Source organism: Carcharhinus amblyrhynchos, unplaced genomic scaffold (genome assembly GCF_965287045.1).
Source record: "Carcharhinus amblyrhynchos unplaced genomic scaffold, sCarAmb.v2.hapA chromosome_224, whole genome shotgun sequence".
Taxonomy (NCBI): domain Eukaryota; kingdom Metazoa; phylum Chordata; class Chondrichthyes; order Carcharhiniformes; family Carcharhinidae; genus Carcharhinus; species Carcharhinus amblyrhynchos.
The window spans coordinates 200,948-222,972 of record NW_027649964.1 but is presented as its reverse complement, the minus strand read 5'-3'; the positions used below and the strand labels follow the sequence as shown (position 1 = coordinate 222,972).

Below are 22,025 nucleotides of genomic sequence, written 5' to 3'. Positions count from 1 at the left end.
GGACTATATAGCCTCATTGCAGTTGCATGATATTCTATCCCATGGCAAGAATGAATGGTGTGATCTTGTTAGGGCTGCCGGGTCTTTCTAGTTTGCCTTTCATAGAACATAGAACATTACAGCGCAGAACAGGCCCTTCGGCCCACAATGTTGCGCCGACCAGTTAAAAAACAATGACCCTCTAACCTAAACCAATCCCTTTTCGTCCATAAACCTATCCATGGATCTCTTAAACGCCCCCAAACTAGGCGCATTTACAACTGCAGCAGGCAGGGCATTCCAATCCCTCACCACCCTCTGGGTAAAGAACTTACCCCTGACATCCATCCTATAACTACCCCCCCTTAATTTAAAGCCATGCCCCCTCGTGCTAGCTTTCTCCATCCGAGGGAAAAGGCTATCACTATCCACCCTATCTAAACCTCTAATCATCTTATATGTTTCAATAAGATCCCCTCTTAGCCGCCTTCTTTCCAGCGAAAACAACCCCAAATCCCTCAGTCTCTCCTCATAGGACCTCCCCTCCATACCAGGCAACATCCTGGTAAACCTCCTCTGCACCCTCTCCAAAGCCTCCACATCCTTCCTGTAATGTGGGGACCAGAACTGCACACAGTACTCCAAGTGCGGCCGCACCAGAGTTGTGTACAGTTGCAACATGACGCTGTGACTCCTAAATTCAATCCCCCTACCAATAAACGCCAAGACACCGTATGCCTTCTTAACAACCTTATCTACTTGATTCCCAACTTTCAGGGATCTATGTACACATACACCTAGATCCCTCTGTTCATCCACACTATTCAAAGTCCTCCCGTTAGCCCTATACTCAACACATCTGTTATTCCTACCAAAGTGAATTACCTCACACTTCTCCGCATTAAACTCCATCCGCCACCTCTCGGCCCAGCTCTGCAACCTGTCCAAGTCTTCCTGCAAACCATGACATCCTTCCTCACAATCTACCACACCTCCGACTTTGGTGTCATCAGCAAATTTACTAATCCACCCAACTATACCCTCATCCAGATCATTAATAAAAATTACAAACAGCAGTGGCCCCAAAACAGATCCCTGAGGCACACCACTCGTAACTGAACTCCATGACGAATATTTACCATCAACCACCACCCTCTGTCTCCTATTTGCTAGCCAATTCCTGATCCAATTTCCTAGACTACCCTCAATCCCATACATCTGCATTTTCTGCAGAAGCCTACCATGGTGAACCTTATCAAACGCCTTACTAAAATCCATATATACCACATCAACTGCCTTACCCCCATCCACCTCTTTGGTCACTTTCTCAAAAAACTCAATAAGGTTAGTAAGGCACGACCTACCCGCTACAAAACTTTCATTCTTAGCTGCCTATATTCGTTACTGTTTCAGGGAAGCAATGTTGCTCTGCGAGATTCACCCCCACCGCCCACTACTCCAGCAGATAATTTCTTGTGCATTCTTTTCCCAGTCTCTTCACCCCACCACTTGCTCCTGAAGTTGAAAATTAGAACAGTGGTGTGGTACCATACGTTAATTACTTTCAGATTCCTCACTGCATTACAGGTGGCACAGTGGTTAGCCCTGCTGCCTCACAGTCCCAGGGACGTGGGTTCAATTCCCAGCTTGGGTCACTGTGTGAAATCTCCACATCCTCCCAGTGTCTGCGTGAGTTTCCACTGTGTGCTCTGGTTTCCTCCCACAGTCTGAAAGATTGGCTGGTTAGGTGTATTAGCCATGCTAAATTCTCCCGAACAGGAGCAGAGTGTGGCGACTAGGGAATATTCACAGTAACTTCATTGCAGTGTTAATGTAAGCCTACTTACGACAATAATAAACAAACTTTAAAATAAGTTAATTGTGTAAAGCATTAGAGATGCATACTGCTTTTCACAATAATAAGCGCAATAAGTATTTCTGTCCAAGAACATTCCTCATATCTGAGAATGATTATAATTGCTCATTGTGCCCTTTCTAGAATTGGCTAACTTTGCACAATCAAACAATAAATCAAATCTGGGTCCCTTGCGCAAAGTTTCTAGCCTTAAGTGGGACAATTCTCTGCTGTAACCTGTCACAAAGCAATGAATGTCAGGATTACTAACAAATTAGGAACTGGAATCAGTTATTCCAGAACTGTGTTTATCTTAATAAGTAATTTCCATGTTTATACTTTCAAACCGAAAAGACCATAAACTCAACATAAGCCTTCAACTAAAATATTCTATTTTCAAGCTACATTTGCTTATAAAGTGAAACCTAATGCTATGTAATGAGGCGGGTAGAATTAGGGACCTTGTGGTGAAGGATCCTCTTGGGGAGAGTGATCATTGTATGGTGGAGTTTCTGATGCAGATGGAGGAGGACAAAGTGGGTTCCCGGACACGCGTACTTTGTTTGAAGAGAGGGGAGTACGGTAGGATGAGAGAAGAATTGGCGAATGTGGACTGGGGGAGCGCGTTGGAAGGTAGGTCTGCTGAGGAGCAGTGGAGGATCTTTAAGGAGATCTTTCTTGGTGCTCAGCAGAAATTTATTCCGATGGTCAAAAAGGACCGTAGGAGGAGAGGTAATAAGCCGTGGATAACGAAGGAGGTGAAGGAAAGTGTTAAATTAAAAGCGGAGGAATTTAGAGTAGCTAAGAGTAGTGGGCGAGAAGAGGATTGGGAAAGGTTTAAACGTCAACAAAGATTGACAAAGAAGTTGATAAAGGAGGGTAGGAGAAGCTATGAAGCTGGGCTAACGCTTAATATAAAAAAGGATAGCAAGAGTTTTTATAAATATATAAAAAGGAAGAGGCTGGCTAGGGTGAACGTTGGTCCTTTAGAGGATGAGAAAGGGGACCTAGTGGTAGGGGATGGGGATATGGCTAAGGTATTGAATAACTTTTTTGTTTCTGTCTTCACGGAGGAGGACGTGAATAATTTGCCGGATGTTAGCGATGGAAAGGTGGTAGGACTGGAGGGTCTTAACGACATTACTGTTACTAGAGAGGCGGTGCTCGACAGACTGGAGGGGCTGATTGTGGACAAGTCGCCAGGACCGGATGGAATGCATCCGAGGGTTCTGAAAGAAATGGCGGAGGTGATAGTGGATGCCTTGGTGGTTATTTTCCAGACGTCGCTGGATTCCAGGGAAGTGCCGGATGATTGGAAAACAGCTAATGTTACGCCGTTGTTTAAGAAGGGTGCCAGGCAAAAGGCGGGGAATTATAGGCCGGTTAGTTTAACGTCTGTGGTAGGTAAAATGTTAGAATCTGTCTTTAAGGAGGAAATTGCGAGGCATCTTGAAGGGAATTGCTTGATAGAGCAGACGCAGCACGGTTTCATTAAAGGGAAGTCGTGTCTGACAAATTTACTGGAGTTCTATGAGGATGTGTCTAGGGCAGTGGATAGAGGAGAGCCGGTGGATGTGGTCTTTCTAGATTTTCAGAAGGCGTTTGACAAAGTACCTCACAAGAGGTTATTGCAGAAGGTCGAGGGACATGGAGTTGGGGGTAGGGTGTTAGCGTGGATAGAGGATTGGTTGTCAAATAGGAGGCAGAGAGTGGGGGTCAACGGGTGCTATTCGGATTGGCGGATGGTGACTAGTGGAGTGCCCCAGGGTTCAGTGCTGGGGCCTCAGCTTTTTACCATTTATATAGATGATCTGGAGGAGGGAACCGAGTGTAGGGTGTCGAAATTTGCTGATGACACCAAGATTGGGGGAACGGCAAATTGTGCGGAGGTTGTGGAGAGTCTGCAGAAGGATCTAGATAGGCTGGGCGAATGGGCCAGGAAATGGCAAATGGAATTTAATGTTGGCAAGTGTGAGGTGGTCCACTTTGGTAGGAAGAATGGTAGGAAGGACTATTACTTATGTGGAGAAAAACTGCAGCAGGCGACGGTGCAGAGGGACCTCGGGGTCCTTGTGCATGAGTCGCAAAAACCCAGCTTGCAGGTGCAGCAGGTGGTCAGGAAGGCGAATGGGATGCTGGCCTTCATAGCGAGGGGGATTGAATATAAAAGTAGGGAAGTCTTGCTGCGGCTGTATAGGGCATTGGTGAGGCCGCAGCTGGAGTACTGTGTGCAGTTTTGGGCACCGCACCTGCGCAAAGATATTTTGGCCTTGGAGGGAGTGCAGAGGAGGTTTACTAGGCTGATACCGGAGTTGAGGGGGTTGAGCTATGAGGAGAGGCTGAATAAACTAGGCTTGTACTCGTTAGAGTTTAGAAGAATGAGGGGAGATCTCACTGAGACGTATAAGATGATGAATGGGATGGATAGGATAGAGGTGGAGAGACTCTTCCCGCTCAAAAAAGACAGTAGGACTAGGGGGCACAGCCTCAAGATAAAGGCGGGGCGGTTTAGAACGGAGTTGAGGAGGAACTTCTTCACTCAAAGGGTGGTGAATCTCTGGAATTCTCTGCCCGTTGAAGTGGTGGAGGCTGCCTCGCTAAATATTTTTAAGACGCGGGTTGATAGGTTTTTGATAAGAGAGGGGATTAAGGGTTATGGGGAGAGGGCGGGAATGTGGAACTGAGCCGCGACAGATCAGCCATGATCTTATTGAATGGCGGGGCAGGCTCGAAGGGCTAGATGGCCTACTCCTGCTCCTATTTCTTATGTTCTTATGTTCTTATTCTCATCCATAAAATTCAAACAAACAATATAAGAGATGTAAAATTATGTTGCAGGTAATGTTAAAGATTTGGAACGTAGCATAGGGAAGTTTGGCTAGGCAAGAGTTAATATGGAACTCGAGAACAGTACATTATGATGTAGTGATAACAGATCCGATATTATACTGGGTATGGAAAGACTCGGGTAGAAGTTGGCATGAAGTTAGTTCCTAGTTTGAGCTATACCTTGTACATAGTTATATGTTACCAATAAACAATCTTACAAGATTCTGAACCTGTTCACGAGACCTACCGATTAAACCCTTACAACATGGCTTAATGGAAGTAATAATGCATCCCAAAAATATATTTTTTTAATTCTAAAAGACACTCACTCACTTGTGGAACTTTCATATTTATTTCGCATTTCTTTGAATGTACTTTCAAGCTGAGTGTTGAAAGAAAGCAGAGTGTTAAAGTGTTAGCAGAGGAGGGCGGCACGGCAGTTAGTACTACTGCCTCACAGTGCCAGGGACCTGGGTTCAATTCCTGGTTTGGGTCACTGTCTGTGCAGTTTCCATGTTCTCCCCATGTCTGCGTGAGTTTCCTCTAGATATACCAATTTCCTCCTCCAAAGGGTTAGGTTGATTGGCCATGATAAATTACCCCTTAATGTCGGAGATTCACAGGGTAAATATGTGGGGTTATGGGAATAGGGACTGGGTGGGATTGTTGTCAGTGCAGGCCTAATGGCCTCCTTCTGCACTGTAGGGATTCTATGATTAGAATTACACGCTTTGTTTACTAGACTACTCTCGAATGGATGATTTGTGCACCATTATTTTCAAAAACACAATTAGATAGACTTGAATTTTGGTAGTGGTTGATGATTTTCTTAATGCCTGAAAGCATTCCAGTCTAAAAGCTTTAGATTAGTCCAAGTGGACACAGGAAGTAGCTACTATTTGCAAAAGACTAATTTTGCTCTTTACTGTTTCTGTACAAGTCCTTTCTACACCCTAAAACCCATGTTGACAAAGGCAGTAGTCACTGTTGATGAAATCCAAGAAGTAAAAATTGTTAATATTTTGATAACTGGAAAGAGATTGTTTGAATTTAAAGGAAAGTGCCAACTTTATAAAGCCAGGAACTTTCTCCTGGATTTTGCCACACCTCACTACAGCGAAGATTGATGCAAAATGCCTGTTTGATTCATCTGCCATCTCCTACGTTCTCTTACTAATTCCCCAGACTCTCTTTCAAAAGACAACTCACTTTGTTAACAACTTTCTTTTCAAAAAATCTATCGAAACTCTTAACATCTGTTTTCATATTTCTAGTTAACTTTTATGCTCTCATTTTCCCTTCCTTATCAATCGTTTAGTCATTCTTTGCTTTTTTTTTTAAAAAGATTCTATCAGATCTCTTGACTTGCCACTCTCTTTGTACAATTGTATGCTTTTCCTTTCAATTTGATATTCTTTCTCGTTGGAATGTGTCTGTTCGATATATTCTTAAATATTCCCTTAATGACTGCCTCCGCATCTTCATTCATCTATCCTTTAACTTAACTTGCCAAATCACTTCACTCTGTTTTCATGCCTTCATAACTTCCCTTACTTAAGTTTTAACTGCTAGTCATGGATCCTTTCTTCTCTCCTTCAACGGCATGCAAAATTCAATCATATAATGATTGCTGCTGCCTAGAGAAGCCTTCAATATGAGATCATCAATTAATCCTATCTCATTGCACAATACCAGGTCTACTATAGCCGATACTCAGGTTGACTTCAGAACCTTTTCAACAAGGACAAGAATAGGCCTCAAACATTAAACATCTTTTCTGAACATTTACCATTAATTGCATTTAAACATCAGTGCTGCTGTAATTTGGGTCAACAATATTTCAATTGTATAATCTAGGAATCTTTTTAAACCATCTAAAGACAGTAACTAATTTTGGAAGCTTTACTTTTTGTCAATTCCTATTATTGAGATATATAGACAATCCTATTTTTAACTTTAGTCTTTGGCCCCAATATTTGCAAGCTGGTGTCTAATGGACATCTGTCATACAAGGGATTAAATCAGCAGATTCTTTGCTGAAGGAGCCACACTCACTACCCAACCAGCAGACAACTTGTTTTACTCAGGCAATGGCCTAGTGGTATTATCGCTAGATTCTTAATCCAGAAACGCAGCTAATATTCGGGGGACCGGATTCGAATCCTGCCATGACAGATGGTGCAATTTGAATTCAATAAAAGATATCTGGAATTAAGAATTTATTGATGACTATGAAATCATTATCGATTGTTGTAAAAATCCATTTGGTTTACGAATGTCCTTTGGGAAGGAAATCTGCCATCCTTACCCTGCTCTGACCTACATGTGATTCCAGAGCCAAAGCAATGTGGTTGACTCTCAACTGCCCTCCAAGGGCAATGAGGGATGGGTAATAAATGCTGGCCAGCCAGCGATGCCCATGTCCCAAGAATGAATTTAAAAAACCCAAGATTGTAAGTGACATCAATAAGCCCCTCTTTATCAACCTTACCTGCAATTATTGTTTCCTCATATCTCTGTGTAAAGATGAAGCACATTAATATACAGTCAGTCTTAATTTATGGTTTCCAGCTTGTTGCCTGTCAAATGTTATCATAAGCTGCTTTTAAAAGCCTTTGAGGTCCAGGCACAGCTGACGCTACTTGTGTTCCATGTAATTGTACTACATATATTAACATCAAACAAATAGGGGCAGAACTACAACCAAAGTTAACTTGTATTTTATCCCTTTGTCTTGTCTCATTAGACACCAAGAGGAAAGTGCCAAAACGTCTCTTGAACAAAGAACAAAGAACAATACAGCACAGGAACAGGCCCTTCGGCCCTCCAAGCCTGCCTAAACTATAAACCATATGAATTTACAGAGACCGTCTCCTTCCATTCGTATCCTACTCACGTTTTCATCTAGTAGCCCCTTAAATGCCACTATCGTACCTGCTCCCACCACCTTCCCAGACAGTGCATTCCAGACATTCACCACCCTCTGTTTAAAAAAAACTTGCCTCACACATCTCCTCTAAACTTTTCCCCCCACGCACCTTAAACCCCTATGTCCCCTAGTACTTGACTTTTCTACCATAGGAAAGAGCATCTGACTAAACACTCTGTCCATGCCACTCAATCTTAAACATAGAACATTACAGTACTGTACAGGCCCTTCGGCCCTCGATGTTGCACCAACCAGTGGAACCAATCTAATGACCCTCTGACCTAAACTATTCCAATGTTATCCATATGCCTATCCACTGACCATTTGAACGCCCTTAAAGTCGGCGAGTCCACAACTGCTGCAGGCAGGGCATTCCACGCCCTTACTACCCTCTGAGTAAAGAACCTACCTCCGACATCCGTCCTAATAATTACCACCCCTTAATTTAAAACTATGTCCCCTCGTGTTAGCCATCACCATCCGAGGAAAAAGGCTCTCACTGTCCACCCTATCTAACCCTCCGATCATCTTGTGTGCCTCAATTAGGTCACCTCTTAACCTTCTTCTTTCTAACAAAAATAACCTCAAGTCCCTCAGCCTTTCCTCATAAGACCTTCCCACCATACCAGGCAACATCCTGGTAAACCTCCTCTGCACCCTTTCCAATGCCTCCACATCCTTTTTAAAATGCGGCAACCAAAACTGTACTCAATATTCCAAGTGCGGCCGCACCAGAGTTTTGTACAGTTGCAACATGACCTCACGGCTCCAAAATTCAATCTCTCTACCAATAAAAGCTAACACACCGTATGCCTTCTTAGCAACCTTATCAACCCGGGTGCCAACTTTCAGGGATCTACGCACATGTACACTGAGATCTCTCTGCCCAAAACCTCTATCAGGTCATCCTCAACCTCCGTCGTTCCAGTGCAAACAAAACGAGTTTATCCAACCTCCCCTCATAGCTAACACCCTCCAAACCAGCCAACATCCTGGTAAACCTCTTCTGTACCCTCTCCAAAGCATCCACAGCCTTCTGGTAATGTGACTACCAGTACTGTACACAATATTCCAAACGAGATTTAACTAAGGTCTGTACAGCTGCAGCATGCCTGCCAATTTTTATACTCAATGCCCCGGCCGATGAAGACATGCCGTATGCCTTCTTGACTACCTTATTCATCTGCGTTGTCACTTTCAGTGATCTGTGGACATGTACGCCCAAATCTCTCTGCCTGTCAATATTTCTAAGGGTTCGACTATTAACCGTGTAATTGCTACATGCATTGGACCTTCCAAAATGCATTACCTCACATTTGTCCGTAGCTCATTTTCTTTATAATTAGTTCAGGGAGTGCGATTGTCACTGGTCAGCACAGGTCTGGGGGCTGGAAGAACATAAGAACATAAGAAATAGGAGCAGGAGTAGGCCATCTAGCCCTTCGAGCCTGCCCCGCCATTCAATAAGATCATGGCTGATCTGTCGTGGCTCAGTTCCACTTTCCCGCCCTCTCCCCATAACCCTTAATCCCCTCTCTTATCAAGAACCCATCAACCCGCGTCTTAAAAATATTTAGCGAGGCAGTCTCCACCACTTCAACGGGCAGAGAATTCCAGAGATTCACCACCCTTTGAGTGAAGAAGTTCCTCCTCAACTCCGTTCTAAACCGCCCCCCTTTATCTTGAGGCTGTGCCCCCTAGTCCTACTGTCTTTTTTGAGCGGGAAGAGTCTCTCCACCTCTGTCCTATCCATCCCATTCATCATCTTATACGTCTCAATGAGATCTCTCCTCATTCTTCTAAACTCTAACGAGTACAAGCCTAGTTTAGAACATAGAACATAACAGCGCAGAACAGGCCCTTCGGCCCACGATGTTGCGCCGACCAGTTAAAAAAAAAACAACAATGACCCACTAACCTAAACCAATCCCTTTTCGTCCATAAACCTGTCCACAGACCTCTTAAACGCCCCCAAACTAGGCGCATTTACAACTGCAGCAGGCAGGGCATTCCAATCCCTCACCACCCTCTGGGTAAAGAACCTACCCCTGACATCTGTCCTATAACTACCCCCCCTTAGTTTAAAGCCATGGCCCCTCGTGCTAGATTTTTCCATCAGAGGAAAAAGGCTATCACTATCCACCCTATCTAAACCTCTAATCATCTTATATGTTTCAATAAGATCCCCTCTTAGCCGCCTTCTCTCCAGCGAAAACAACCCCAAATCCCTCAGCCTCTCCTCATAGGATCTCCCCTCCATACCAGGCAACATCCTGGTAAACCTCCTCTGCACCCTCTCCAAAGCCTCCACATCCTTCCTGTAATGTGGGGACCAGAACTGCACACAATACTCCAAGTGCGGCCGCACCAGAGTTGTGTACAGTTGCAACATAACGCTACGACTCCTAAATTCAATCCCCCTACCAATAAACGCCAAGACACTGTATGCCTTCTTAACAACCTTATCTACTTGATTCCCAACTTTCAGGGATCTATGTACACATACACCTAGATCCCTCTGCTCCTCCACACTATTCAAAGTCCTCCCGTTAGCCCTATACTCAACACATCTGTTATTCCTACCAAAGTGAATTACCTCACATTTCTCTGCATTAAACTCCATCCGCCACCTCTCGGCCCAGCTCTGCAACCTGTCTAAGTCTTCCTGCAAACTATGACACCCTTCCTCACTATCTACCACACCTCCGACTTTGGTGTCATCAGCAAATTTACTGATCCACCCAACTATACCCTCATCCAGATCATTAATAAAAATCACAAACAGCAGTGGCCCCAACACAGATCCCTGAGGCACACCACTTGTAACCGAACTCCATGATGAATATTTACCGTCAACCACTACCCTCTGTCTCCTATCCGCTAGCTAATTCCTAATCCAGTTCCCTAGATCACCCCCAATCCCATACATCTGCATTTTGTGCAGAAGCCTACCATGGTGAACCTTATCAAACGCCTTACTAAAATCCATATACACCACGTCCACTGCCTTACCCCCATCCACCTCTTTGGTCACTTTCTCAAAAAACTCAATAAGGTTAGTAAGGCACGACCTACCCGCCACAAAACCATGCTGACTATCTCCAATCAACTCATTACTCTCCAAATAACTATAAATCCTATCCCTAATAATTTTTTCCAAAACCTTGCCCACAACAGAAGTGAGACTCACCGGTCTATAATTCCCGGGGAAGTCTCTGTTCCCCTTCTTAAACAATGGGACAACATTCGCTAACCTCCAATCCTCCGGGACTACACCAGAGGCCAACGACGACCTGAAGATCAGAGCCAGAGGCTCTGCAATCACTTCTCTTGCCTCCCAGAGAATCCTGGGGTAAATCCCATCCGGACCAGGGGACTTATCTATTTTCAGACCCTCCAGAATATCCAGCACATCCTCCTCATCAACTGTAACACTGTCAATTCTACTCCCCTACAACCCAGTGTCCTCCTCAGCTATATTCATGTCCCCCTGCGTGAACACCGAAGAGAAATATTGGTTCAATGCTTCACCAATCTCCTCCGGTTCCACACATAACTTCCCTCTGCTGTCTGTAACTGGCCCTAACCTTGCCCTAACCAACCTTCTGTTCTTGACATACCTATAGAACGCCTTAGGATTCTCCTTAACCCTATCAGCCAAAGTCTTCTCGTGTCCTCTTTTAGCCCTCCTTAGCTCGCTCTTCAACTCCCTCCTAGCCAATCTAAAGCTCTCTAGTGCACTATCCGAGTGCTCACGTCTCATCCGAACATAAGCCTCCTTTTTCTTTTTAACCAACGAGTCAACTTTTTTGGTGCACCACGGTTCCCTAGCCTTACCAATTCCACCTAGCCTGACAGGGACATACCTATCACAGACTCGCAGTAGCTGCTTCTTGAAAAAACTCCACATTTCGGACGTTCCCAATCCCTGTAATCTCCTAGTCCAACCTATGTTTCCTAATTCTCCCCTAATAGCCTCATAATTACCCTTCCCCCAGCTAAAACCACTGGCCCGAGGTTCATGCCTATCCCTTTCCATCACTAAGGTGAACGTAACCGAATTGTGGTCACTATCACCAAAATGCACACTAACTTCCAAATCCAACACCTGATCTGGCTCATTTCCCAGCACCAAATCCAATATAGCCTCACCTCTAGTTGGCCTATCTACATACTGAGTCAAAAAACCTTCCTGCACACTTTGCACAAAAACTGACCCCTCTAACGAGCCAGAGCTATAACAATTCCAATCAATATTAGTAAAGTTAAAATCCCCCATAACAATTACCCTATTACTTTCACTCCTAACCAGGATCGTCTCCGCAATCCTTTCCTCAACCTCTCTAGAACTTTTAGGAGGTCTATAAAAGACTCCCAACAGGGTGACCTCTCCTCTCCTATTTCTAATCTCCGCCCATACTACCTCAACAGACAAGTCCTCATCAAACCTCCTCTCTGATACTGTAATACAATCCCTGACCAATAATGCTACCCCTCCCCGCCTTCTACCTCCTTCTCTACTTCGACTAAAACATTTAAACCCCGGGACCTGCAGCATCCATTCCTGCCCCTGCTCTATCCATGTCTCTGAAATGGCCACAACATCAAAGTCCCAGGTACTGATCCACGCTGCAAGTTCACCCACTTTATTGCGAATACTCCTCGCATTGAAGTATACACATTTCAAACCCTGCTCCACCCCACCCCTGCGATGCCATGCATTGCAGTCCCCATCCATGCACCCCTCACTTTCAACCCCTCTACTCAGGATCCCTCCCCCCCTCCGAATCAGTTTAAACTTCCCTGCATAGCCCTAGCAAACTTACCCCCCAGGATATTGGTCCCCTTCTGATTCAGGTGTAGACCATCCCTCTTATAGAGGTCCCACCTTCCCCAGAATGAGCCCCAATTGCTCAAGTACCTGAACCCCTCCCTCCTGCACCATCCCCTCAGCCACGAGTTCAAACTTTCCCTTTCTCTATTCCTCTCTAAACTATCTCGTGGCACAGGCAAGAGTCCGGAGATAACCACTCTATCAGTCTTGGCCTTTAGTTTCCACCCCAACTCCATAAATCTCTGCTTAATATCCCCTTCCCTTAACCTCCCTATGTCATGTGTCCCCACATGAACAATAACTTGGGGTTGATCTCCCTCTCCTCTAAGAGTCCTGAATACCGTTTCCGATACATCCTGGACCCCAGCCCCTGGTAGGCAACACACCAGCCCTGAGTCCCTACCATTACTTCCGACCCTCCTATCTGTCCCCTTAACCGTGGAGTCCCCAATCACGAGCCCAATCTTTTACAGCCCCTAACCACCTGAGCTTTTACAATAGGCTCACCCCCAGTGACCTGGTCCCTTTGACTATCCCCAGTTGTTTCCTCAAAAAAAAAAGAAAAAGGAGGCTTATGTTCGGATGAGATTGGAGGGCTCAGATAGTGCACTAGAAAGCTTTAGATTGGCTAGGAGGGAGTTGAAGAGTGAGTTGAGAAGGGCTAAAAGAGGACATGAGAAGACTTTGGCTGATAGGATTAAGGAGAATCCTAAGGCGTTCTATAAGTATGTCAAGAACAGAAGGTTGGTCAGGGCAAGATTAGGGCCAGTTACAGACAGCAGGGGGAAGTTGTGTGTGGAACCGGAGGAGATTGGAGAAGTATTGAACCAATATTTCTCTTCGGTGTTCACGCAGGGGGACATGAATATAGCTGAGGAGGACATTGGGTTGCAGGGGTGTAAAATAGACAGTATTACGGTTGATAAAGAGGATGTGCTGGAAATTCTTGAGGGGCTGAAAATAGATAAGTCCCCTGGTCCGGATGGGATCTACCCTAGGATTCTCTGGGAGGCTAGAGAGGTGATTGCAGAGCCTCTGGCTCAGATCTTCAGGTCGTCATTGGTCTCTGGTGTAGTCCCGGAGGATTGGAGGATAGCGAATGTTGTCCCATTGTTTAAGAAGGGGAACAGAGACTTTGCCGGGAATTATAGACCGGTGAGTCTTACTTCTGTTGTGGGCAAGGTTTTAGAAAAAATTATTAGGGATAGGATTTATAGTTATTTGGAGTGTAATGAATTGATTAGAAATAGTCAGCATGGTTTTGTAGCAGGTAGGTCGTGCCTTACTAACCTTATTGAGTTTTTTGAGAAGGTGACCAAAGAGGTGGATGGGGGTAAGGCAGTTGACGTGGTATACATGGATTTTAGTAAGGCGTTCGATAAGGTTCACCATGGTAGGCTTCTGCAGAAAATGCAGATGTATGGGATTGTGGGTAATCTAGGAAGTTGGATCAGGAATTGGCTATCAGATAGGAGACAGAGGGTGGTGGTGGATGGTAAATATTCATCATGGAGTGCAGTTACGAGTGGTGTGCCTCAGGGATCTGTTTTGGGGCCACTGTTGTTTGTAATTTTTATTAATGATCTGGATGAGGGTATAGTTGGGTGGATTAGTAAATTTGCTGATGACACCAAAGTTGGAGGTGTGGTAGATTGTGAGGAAGGGTGTCATAGTCTGCAGGGAGACTTAGATAGGTTGCAGAGCTGGGCCGAGAGGTGGCGGATGGAATTTAATGCGGAGAAGTGTGAGGTAATTCACTTTGGTAGGAGCAACAGATGTGTCGAGTATAGGGCTAACGGGAGGACTTTGAATAGTGTGGATGAACAGAGGGATCTAGGTGTGTGTGTACATAGATCCCTGAAAGTTGGGAATCAAGTAGATAAGGTTGTCAAGAAGGCGTACGGTGTCTTGGCGTTTATTGGTAGGGGGATTGAATTTAGGAGTCGCAGTGTAATGTTGCAACTGTACACTACTCTAGTGCGGCCGCACTTGGAGTACTGTGTGCAGTTCTGGTCCCCGCATTACAAGAAGGATGTGGAGGCGTTGGAGAGGGTGCAGAGGAGGTTTACTAGGATGTTGCCTGGTATGGTGGGGAGGTCCTATGAGGAGAGACTGAGGGATCTAGGGTTGTTTTCGTTGGAAAGAAGGCGGCTAAGAGGGGATCTTATTGAAACATATAAGATGATTAGAGGTTTAGATAGGGTGGATAGTGATAGCCTTTTTCCTCGGATGGAGAAAGCTAGCACGAGGGGGCATGGCTTTAAATTAAGGGGGGGTAGCTACAGGACGGATGTCAGGGGTAGGTTCTTTACCCAGAGGGTGGTGAGGGACTGGAATGCCCTGCCTGCTGCAGTTGTAAATGCGTCTAGTTTGGGGGCGTTTAAGAGATCTCTGGATAGGTTTATGGACGAAAAGGGATTGGTATAGGCTAGTGGGTCATTGTTTTTGTAACTGGTCGGCGCAACATCGTGGGCCGAAGGGCCTGTTCTGCGCTGTAATGTTCTATGTTCTATGTTCTATGTTCCTCAACTGTAGCCTCCAGGACCGAAAACCTATTTTGGAGGGGAACCGCCCCAGGGGATTGTCCCCCCGATTGCTTCTTTCCCCTCTTCCTGGCAGTGACCCAAGACTCATTTTTAGGAGTGACTATTTCCTTATAACTCCTATCGATTTCCACCTCTGCCTCCCGAATTATGCGGAGTTCCTCTAACTCCACCTCCAGCTCCTTTACACGCTCCTCCAGAAGCTGCAATCTAACACACTTCCTACAAGTAAACTCCCCTGAAACACTACTAGATTCCCTCACCACATACATCCCACAGGAGATGCAGCTTACTGCCTGAACTGCCATCCCTGAAGCAATTACCAGCAGAAAAATAAATTTAAAAAAAAGCAAACAACAAACTTCCCCCACTCTTATAATTAGGTTAGAGGAGGTGGGAGGGTGGGATTCTCTACCAGTGTAGAGGATCGGGTATCCTCTCTACACTAATTTATAGGGTTTATTCAGCCTCTCCTCATAGCTCAACCCCCTCAACTCCAGTATCAGCCTAGTAAACCTCCTCTGCACTCCCTCCAAGGCCAAAATATCTTTGCGCAGGTGCGGCGCCCAAAACTGCACACAGTACTCCAGCTGCGGCCTCACCAATGCCCTATACAGCTGCAGCAAGACCTCCCTACTTTTATATTCAATCCCCCTCGCTATGAAGGCCAGCATCCCATTCGCCTTCCTGACCACCTGCTGCACCTGCAAGCTGGGTTTTTGCGACTCATGCACAAGGACCCCGAGGTCCCTCTGCACCGTTGCCTGCTGCAGTTTTTCGCCACGTAAGTAATAGTCCTTCCTACCATTCTTCCTACCAAAGTGGACCACCTCACACTTGCCAACATTAAATTCCATTTGCCATTTCCTGGCCCCTTCGCCCAGCCGATCCAGATCCTTCTGCAGACTCTCCACACCCTCCGCACAATTTGCCTTTCCCCCAATCTTGGTGTCATCGGCAAATTTCGACACCCTACACTCGGTTCCCTCCTCCAGATCATCTATATAAATGGTAAATAGCTGAGGCCCCAGCACCGACCCCTGGGGCACCCCACTAGTCACCAACCGCCAATCCGAATAGCACCCATTGACCCCCACTCTCTGCCTCCTATTTGACAACCAATCCTCTATCCACGCTAACACCCTACCCCCAACTCCATGTCCCCTGACCTTCTGCAATAACCTCTTGTGAGGTACTTTGTCAAACGCCTTCTGAAAATCTAGAAAGACCACATCCACCGGCTCTCCTCTATCCACTGCCCTAGACACATCCTCATAGAACTCCAGTAAATTTGTCAGACACGACTTCCCTTTAATGAAACCGTGCTGCGTCTGCTCTATCAAGCAATTCCCTTCAAGATGCCTCGCAATTTCCTCCTTAATGACGGATTCTAACATTTTACCTACCACAGACGTTAAACTAACCGGCCTATAATTCCCCGCCTTTTGCCTGGCACCCTTCTTAAACAACGGCGTAACATTAGCCGTTTTCCAATCATCCGGCACTTCCCCGGAATCCAGCGACGTCTGGAAAATAACCACCAAGGCATCCACTATCACCTCCGCCATTTCTTTCAGAACCCTCGGATGCATTCCATCCGGTCCTGGCGACTTGTCCACAATCAGCCCCTCCAGTCTGTCGAGCACCGCCTCTCTAGTAACAGTAATGTCATTAAGACCCTCCAGTCCTACCACCTTTCCATCGCTAACACCCGGCAAATTATTCACGTCCTCCTCCGTGAAGACAGAAACAAAAAAGTTATTCAATACCTTAGCCATATCCCCATCCCCTACCACTAGGTCCCCTTTCTCATCCTCTAAAGGACCAACGTTCACCCTAGCCAGCCTCTTCCTTTTTATATATTTATAAAAACTCTTGCTATCCTTTTTTATATTAAGCGTTAGCCCAGCTTCATAGCTTCTCCTACCCTCCTTTATCAACTTCTTTGTCAATCTTTGTTGACATTTAAACCTTTCCCAATCCTCTTCTCGCCCACTGCTCTTAGCTACTCTAAATTCCTCCGCTTTTAATTTAACACTTTCCTTCACCTCCTTCGTTATCCACGGCTTATTACCTCTCCTCCTACGGTCCTTTTTGACCATCGGAATAAATTTCTGCTGAGCACCAAGAAAGATCTCCTTAAAGATCCTCCACTGCTCCTCAGCAGACCTACCTTCCAACGCGCTCCCCCAGTCCACATTCGCCAATTCTTCTCTCATCCTACCGTACTCCCCTCTCTTCAAACAAAGGACGCGTGTCCGGGAACCCACTTTCTCCTCCTCCATCTGCAACAGAAACTCCACCATACAATGATCACTCTCTCCAAGAGGATCCTTCACCGCAAGGTCCCTAATTCTACCCGCCTCATTACATAGCACCAGATCCAAGATAACTCGCTCCCTCGTCGGCTCCAACACACACTGTTCAAGGAAATTATCCCGGCAGCATTCCAAGAACTCCTCCTCGAGCCCACCTCGTCCAACATGGGTCGACCAATCAATATGCAGATTGAAATCCCCCCATAACTACTGCCGTCCCATTCCTGCACGCCGCACTTATTTGCGCGTTAACAGCCCGCCCCACCTCCAGATCATTATTCGGGGGCCTATAGACGACACCCACCAGCGTCTTCCTCCCTTTGCTGTTCCTAATCTCCACCCACAACGATTCCACGTTCTGCTCCTTGGCTCCAATATCATCCCTTGCTACCACCTTGATACTATCCTTAATCAGCAGAGCTACGCCACCCCCTCTTTCCCCCTGCCTATCCTTCCTAAACACTTGATACCCCTGTACATTCAGCTCCCAGTCCATGTCACCTTGCAGCCACGTCTCTGTAATGGCCACCAGATCGTATCCATTTGTGTCGATCTGCGCCACCAGCTCATCCACTTTATTCCGAATGCTTCGTGCATTCAGATAAAGCGCTTTCATCCCAGCCTTCATCTGGACCCTATTTGCCGTAACGCCACCAATTGGGACATCCTCGGCCTCTTCCCTTACCTGTACCCTATCCTTAACTTTAGACCTCGTAACATCACCTACCCTCGCACCCTCCCCCCTCCTAATTAGTTTAAAGCCCTGCCTACAGTCCTCTTTACTCGATTCGCCAGCACTCTGGTCCCAGCACGGTTCAGACCAACCCCATCCCGCCCGAACAAGTCCCACCTACCCCAATACTGGTGCCAATGCCCCATAAATTCAAACCCATTCCTCCCACACCAATCCCTGAGCCACCCATTCACTTCCTTTATCCTGTCAACCCTACGCCCGTCTACACTCGGTTCAGGCAGTAGCCCAGAGATAACCACCTTGTCGGTTCTACTTTTTAATTCCATTCCCAGCTTCTCATACTCCCTCCCCAGATCCTCAGTCCGCACTTTGCCTACGTCGCTGGCACCCACATGTACTACAACGACCGGGTTCTCACCCTCCCACTCCAGATTCCTCTGCAGCCCAGCTGCGACATCCTGTACCCGAGCACCAGGCAGACAACACACCCTTCTGTGCACTTTGTCATTGTGACAAAGGACAGTGTCAATACCCTTCACCCCACTATCTCCAATCACTACTACGTTCCTTTTCCCCTTCTCTTTGCCTATGTCCTGCTGCATCACTGTACCGTGTGCAGTTTGCTCACCAACCTCACCTGCCTCGTCCTCTTCCAGACTGGAAGCAAGAACCTCAAACCTGTTATGCAGATTAAGAGGCTGAGGCCTCCGCTCCTCACCCCCTTCCTCCTCCCAGCAGCCCCCTTTTGTCCCTGACCCTTAGATTTAGCCAGTCTAGGGGGGGTGGATGTCACTTGCACCCCATTGACAATGGCACCCTCTCTCCCCCTGATGAGCCTCAGTGTCTGTAGCTCAGAGGCCAGCTCATCCACCTTGAGCTGGAGCTCTTCCAGCAACCTGCACTTACTGCAGACATGGTCACTGGGAAGGACCCTGGGGTCCACCAGTTCCCACATCATACAGAAACCACACATCACATGCCCCTCCATTATTCACTGTAATTTTTTATGGGGAAAAATTTTTTTCCTTGTTTCTTGCTGTAGTAGTTTTGAAAAAAATTTTTTTCCTTGTTTTTTCAAACAAACTCACCTGGCCTTTTTTCCTTCCAGCCCTTTTTGATACTAAGCCCTATTAGCTCACTCTGCTTCCCACTCACTCCGCTGCCCGCTCAGACGCTGCCCGCTGTCTACACCAGGCCTCCTTTTAAACCTGGCGCTGATTTAAAGCAGGCTGGTCCACAAATGCCTTTTAACCACTCCCTCAGAATTCTTAAAGCAGTAAATACAATAAATAAATGCTTTAAACAGTTCTACAAAGAGTAAAGTGTTTTAAACTTATTTTAAACAGGTTTTTAACAGGTAAAATCTTAGCTCTCTCTCTGCTCCAGCAAACAATGGAAGGCTTCACCGTGTGGCCCCTTGATAATTAAAGCAGGCTGGTCCACAAATGCCTTTTAACCACTCCCTCAGAATTCTTAAAGCAGTAAATACAATAAATAAATGCTTTAAACAGTTCTACAAAGAGTAAAGTGCTTTAAACTTATTTTAAACAGGTTTTTAACAGGTAAAATCTTAGCTCTCTCTCTCTGCTCCAGCAAACAGGCCTGTTTGTTTGCTATATTTTTCTTTGCAAGTTCTCTTGCCTACCTAAGTAGTGATCATAGCTGATCTAAATAAATGTTATGATACTATGAAAAAGGGCAAGGAAAAATCTACTGTAATAACACTAGATTGGAGGAAGGCCAATTTCACAGCTAATAGAGTAATATAGCATTGTACAGGAGACGATACGCTAACTGATACTGCAATCTAGACTTGTGGATAGGTTGTCATTGCTAAGAAATGGCTTTAACAGAGATTCTAGATTATTGATAATGGTAAATTATTATAATTATCAACCTAATTCCATGTGGCAACCTTTTCCCCCCTTCAGAGATAGAGATGTTCAGATCATGAAATCGGTAGGTAAGTGGAGCTCAGTCCATGAAAAAATTAACCATGATCTTATTGAATGGCAGGGCAGGCTTGAAGGGCCAGATGGCCTACTCCTGCTCCGAGTTCTTATAAAATTATTAGTGGTTTACAGCATAAAAGGAAATCATTCTCCAGTTATTTCTGTGCTAGCCCTCTGCAGTAACAATTCAGCTAATCCAATTACTCCATAAAATACAGGAGCAGATTTAAGCCATTCAGCCCCTTGAGTCTGCTCCGTCATTCAATCCTGGCTGATAAGTTTCGCAATCCCATTCTCCTGCTTTTTCCCCATAACCTTTGATTCCTTTACAAATCTATCTATCTTTGTTTTAAGGGCACTCAATGACCATTTTCCTATCATCTTTCTTTTTTTGTCTCTTCAGTTGCTTTTTTCCTTTTGAAAGCCTGACTGAATCTGCCTCCGCCATGCTATCAGCAGATGAGTTCCAGATCTCAAACACACACTGCATAAAAAAATTCATATAACCATAAATCGATGTCTTCATTTAATAGCTCAGCAATATCCTCTACCTCCAACAGGTGGCACAGTGGTTAGCACTGCTGCCTCACAGAGCCAGGGACTCAGGTTCAATTCCAGCCTCAGTCATCGCCTGTGTAGGGTTTGCACAACATCCTGTGTCTGGGTGCTCCAGTTTCCTCCCGCAGTCCAAAGATGTGTGGGTTAGATGGATTGGTCATGTTAAATTGACCCTAGTATCAGGGGGTTAGCAGGGTAAATGTATGGGAATTCGGGAATAGGGCCTGGATGGGATTGTGATCGGTACAGACTTGATGGGCCAAATGGCGTCTTTCTGTATAGATTCTATGTTTATACTCCCTTTTTAATCCCTAATTGACCTCAGCCCTGATAATGTTAATCAAATCAGTATTAATTTAAAAAGTTAATGTTTCAGCCCATTTTGTTTAACATAAAACTCCTTCAATGCTAACATAACTACTGCTTTCTATCAGCTAATACATAAACTATTACAGATTATTTGTTTTGAAAGGAATTCTGTAGTTACCTTAGTTCCCTCCCCCCACAAGCCTCTACAAATTTTCTTAATTCTTCTTTTATTTCATCTGTCAAACTTTTAATGTTTGTCTCTTGTAGTGCACAATGAGGCCAATACTTTATGACTATTTGCTTTATTTACCTTATTTAAAGGCCTGCATTTATTTTCCAGCAGGGCTGTCCTGTCAACTTGTTCAATGACATTTAAGATCCCACTCAGTATTTGAAGAATAGGGAGCACTCCCACAGTGCTGGCAGGTGGCACCCATATCTCGCAAATAAAAAAAACTCCTTCTTAACTACTTTTATTTATTGATGGGACATGGACATCATTGGCTGAACAGCATTTATTGCCCATCCCTAATTGTCCTTGAACTGAGTGGCTTGCTAGGCCATTTCAGAGGGCAAAGTTCACCACATTGTAGGCCGGACAAGGTAAGAATGGCAGATTTCCATCCCTAAAGGACATTAGTGAACAAGAGCAGTTGTATTTTTACAACAATTGACACTGGTTTCATGGTCATCATTTAGACTTTTAATTCCAGATTTTTAAAAATTGATTTCAAATTTGCCTTGGCTCTCTGGATTACTAGTTCAGTGATAAGGACATAAGAACATAAGAAATAGGAGCAGGAGTAGGCCATCTAGCCCCTCGAGCCTGTCCCGCCATTCAATAAGATCATGGCTGATCTGAAGTGGATCAGTTCCACTTTCCCGCTTTCTCCCCATAACCCTTCATTCCTTTGTCTGTCAAAAACCTATCTACCCGTGACTTAAATATATTTAGCGAGGCAGCCTCCACCACTTCAATGGGCAAAGAATTCCAGAGATTCACCACCCTTTGAGTGAAGAAGTTCCTCCTCAACTCCGATCTAAACTGCCCTCACAATACCACAATGCCAGTGTCTCCCTACTGAAAAAAGAATTAACCAGTCATTTTTTTGATTGTTGCTTGCACTGCATCTTTGGCACTGAATATAAGCCAAGCTTTTCTACAAATTCCAAAACAAATCTATTGTGAACGTCGTTTGAAATGTTTCCATTATATATTAAGGTA

General features: G+C 45.2%; 1 protein-coding gene across 3 annotated transcripts in view; it reads right to left on the bottom strand.

Moving 5' to 3' along the window:
- Positions 1-22,025, bottom strand: part of LOC145338901 (stabilizer of axonemal microtubules 2-like) — a 71,388-nt gene that overhangs the window by 45,821 nt on the left and 3,542 nt on the right. Inside the window, exon 1 of one of the 3 annotated variants that reach the window (XM_080183299.1) lies at positions 8,902-8,978. The exons of 1 other annotated variant lie outside the window; for it this stretch is intronic. Coding sequence is in view for 1 of the 2 variants with exons in the window: in XM_080183298.1 (XP_080039424.1) it covers positions 8,907-8,923 (17 nt within the window). In the remaining variant the exon portion in view is untranslated. Of the gene's footprint in view, positions 1-8,901; positions 8,979-22,025 lie in introns of those variants that run through there. One more of the 3 variants, XM_080183298.1, reaches the window with a different exon arrangement.